This window comes from Macrotis lagotis, chromosome 1, assembly GCF_037893015.1.
Source record: "Macrotis lagotis isolate mMagLag1 chromosome 1, bilby.v1.9.chrom.fasta, whole genome shotgun sequence".
Classification (NCBI taxonomy): domain Eukaryota; kingdom Metazoa; phylum Chordata; class Mammalia; order Peramelemorphia; family Peramelidae; genus Macrotis; species Macrotis lagotis.
The window spans coordinates 920,016,576-920,018,379 of NC_133658.1; the positions used below are offsets into that span (position 1 = coordinate 920,016,576).

General features: G+C 36.8%; 1 protein-coding gene across 1 annotated transcript; it reads left to right on the forward strand.

Moving 5' to 3' along the window:
* Positions 1-203: 203 nt before the first annotated feature.
* On the forward strand, positions 204-1,136 carry LOC141509267 (olfactory receptor 14A16-like). The gene has a single exon (XM_074218673.1). The coding sequence runs from the start codon at positions 204-206 to the stop codon at positions 1,134-1,136; it is 933 nt and encodes a 310-aa protein (XP_074074774.1).
* Positions 1,137-1,804: the final 668 nt, after the last annotated feature.

Genomic DNA, 1,804 nt, shown 5'->3' on the forward strand with positions numbered 1-1,804 from the left:
TTATTTAAGTATTGTTGTGTTTAAAGTTAAGTCAAAGGAAGCTAAAGATTTTGGGACATCATCAAAGATGATCCAGGAGGCTCTTCTACTCTTCAATCCTTTGAATATGAAAAGAAAGCCTATGATTTCCAGAACCTATAGAGCTATACCTCAATATTTCATTAATATCTTTCCATTTTTTCTTATGTGTCTCTAGGAAGGCAATGGCCAATAAAACATTCATCACCAACTTCCTCCTCATGAGCTTCTCTGATGTCTGGGAGCTGCAGATCTTACATGCCGTGCTTTTCTCCCTGATTTATTTGGTAGCCCTGATTGGGAATCTACTCATTATCCTTGTCACTTCTATGGACCAACGCCTTCAAACCCCCATGTATTTTTTTCTGAGGCATTTGTCTTTCATAGACTTCTGCTACGTCTCCGTAACAGTGCCCAGGTCCATCCTCATCTCCCTGACACAGAAAAACTCCATCTCTCTCCCTGAATGTATTACACAGATTTATTGCATTGTTCTGTTTGCCTGTGCTGAGCTGGCTCTGCTGACAATGATGTCCTATGACCGATATGCAGCCATTTGTCGTCCCCTGCACTATGAAATCCTCATGAGCAGAGAAACCTGCATGCAAATGGCAGCTGCTTCTTGGGTCAATGGGAGTCTCTCAGGCATCATGCACACAGCCAGCACTTTCTCTGAACCCTTCTGTAAAGGCAATGAGCTTGGCCAATTCTTCTGCGAGATCCCTCATTTGCTCAAACTCTCCTGTTCACAGCCTAATTTTGCTGAAATAGGAACCACAATTACAACTACAGTTTTGGGTCTTGGCTGCTTTTCATATATTGTTATCTCTTATATCTATATCTTCTCCACTGTTTCAAAGATGCCATCCATAGAAGGCAGATCCAAAGCATTCTTCACATGTCTGCCCCACCTCATTGTGACCTCTGTATTTTTTACAACTGCTTTTATTGCTCATGTAAAACCACCTTCTGACACTCCTTCTGTGCTGGACCTGTTGGTCTCTGCGTTCTATGTTGTGGTGCCCCCTACTCTCAACCCTGCCATTTACAGTTTGAGAAACAAGGACATAAAGGCAGCTCTGACAAAAATGTTGAAGCAAGAGTTTCCTTGTTTATAGTAGATGTCCTCATTATCATGGTTCTTTTTGCTTTCTTTCTTTTAATCTCATTTTCCAGTAAGTATCAAATGAGAAACTATTTTGTAAAATGGTTCATTAATACCATTTAGTTATCTGTTAAATATTTGTTGTATTGTTTAGATGAAAAATATCAAGGCAATAAACATTTGATACCTACTGTGTAAAAGTTATTATATAATGCATAAATATACTGCCTGCCCTCATGAATCTTGCATTTCAGGTGAAGAAGACAACAAAGAAATAGAAACCCAATGTAGATTCAGGAATAGAATGAATATTAGAGTCATAACTTTTAACTTCTACAATTAGAATTTACAAAGAATTTTTCCCTATATGAACCCAAATCTTCCTGTCCTAGTCATTTTAAATTTTCTATTGCTTTTATTTTCCCTTATTAGATGTAAAAAATGTTTTCAATATTCATGAAACATGAATTTCAAAATCCTTCCATTACTCCCTAACCACCTAATTATAAAGGCAAGAAATTTGATCTAGGTTATGTCTGTGTAGTCATATAAAATATGTTCGCATATTATTCATGTTGTAAAAGGTAAAATAAGAAAAACAAGAAAAGTAAAGATTAAAACTATGTATTCCGATTCCATCAGTGTTCTTCTCTGATCATGGATAGTATTTTTCATCAAAAG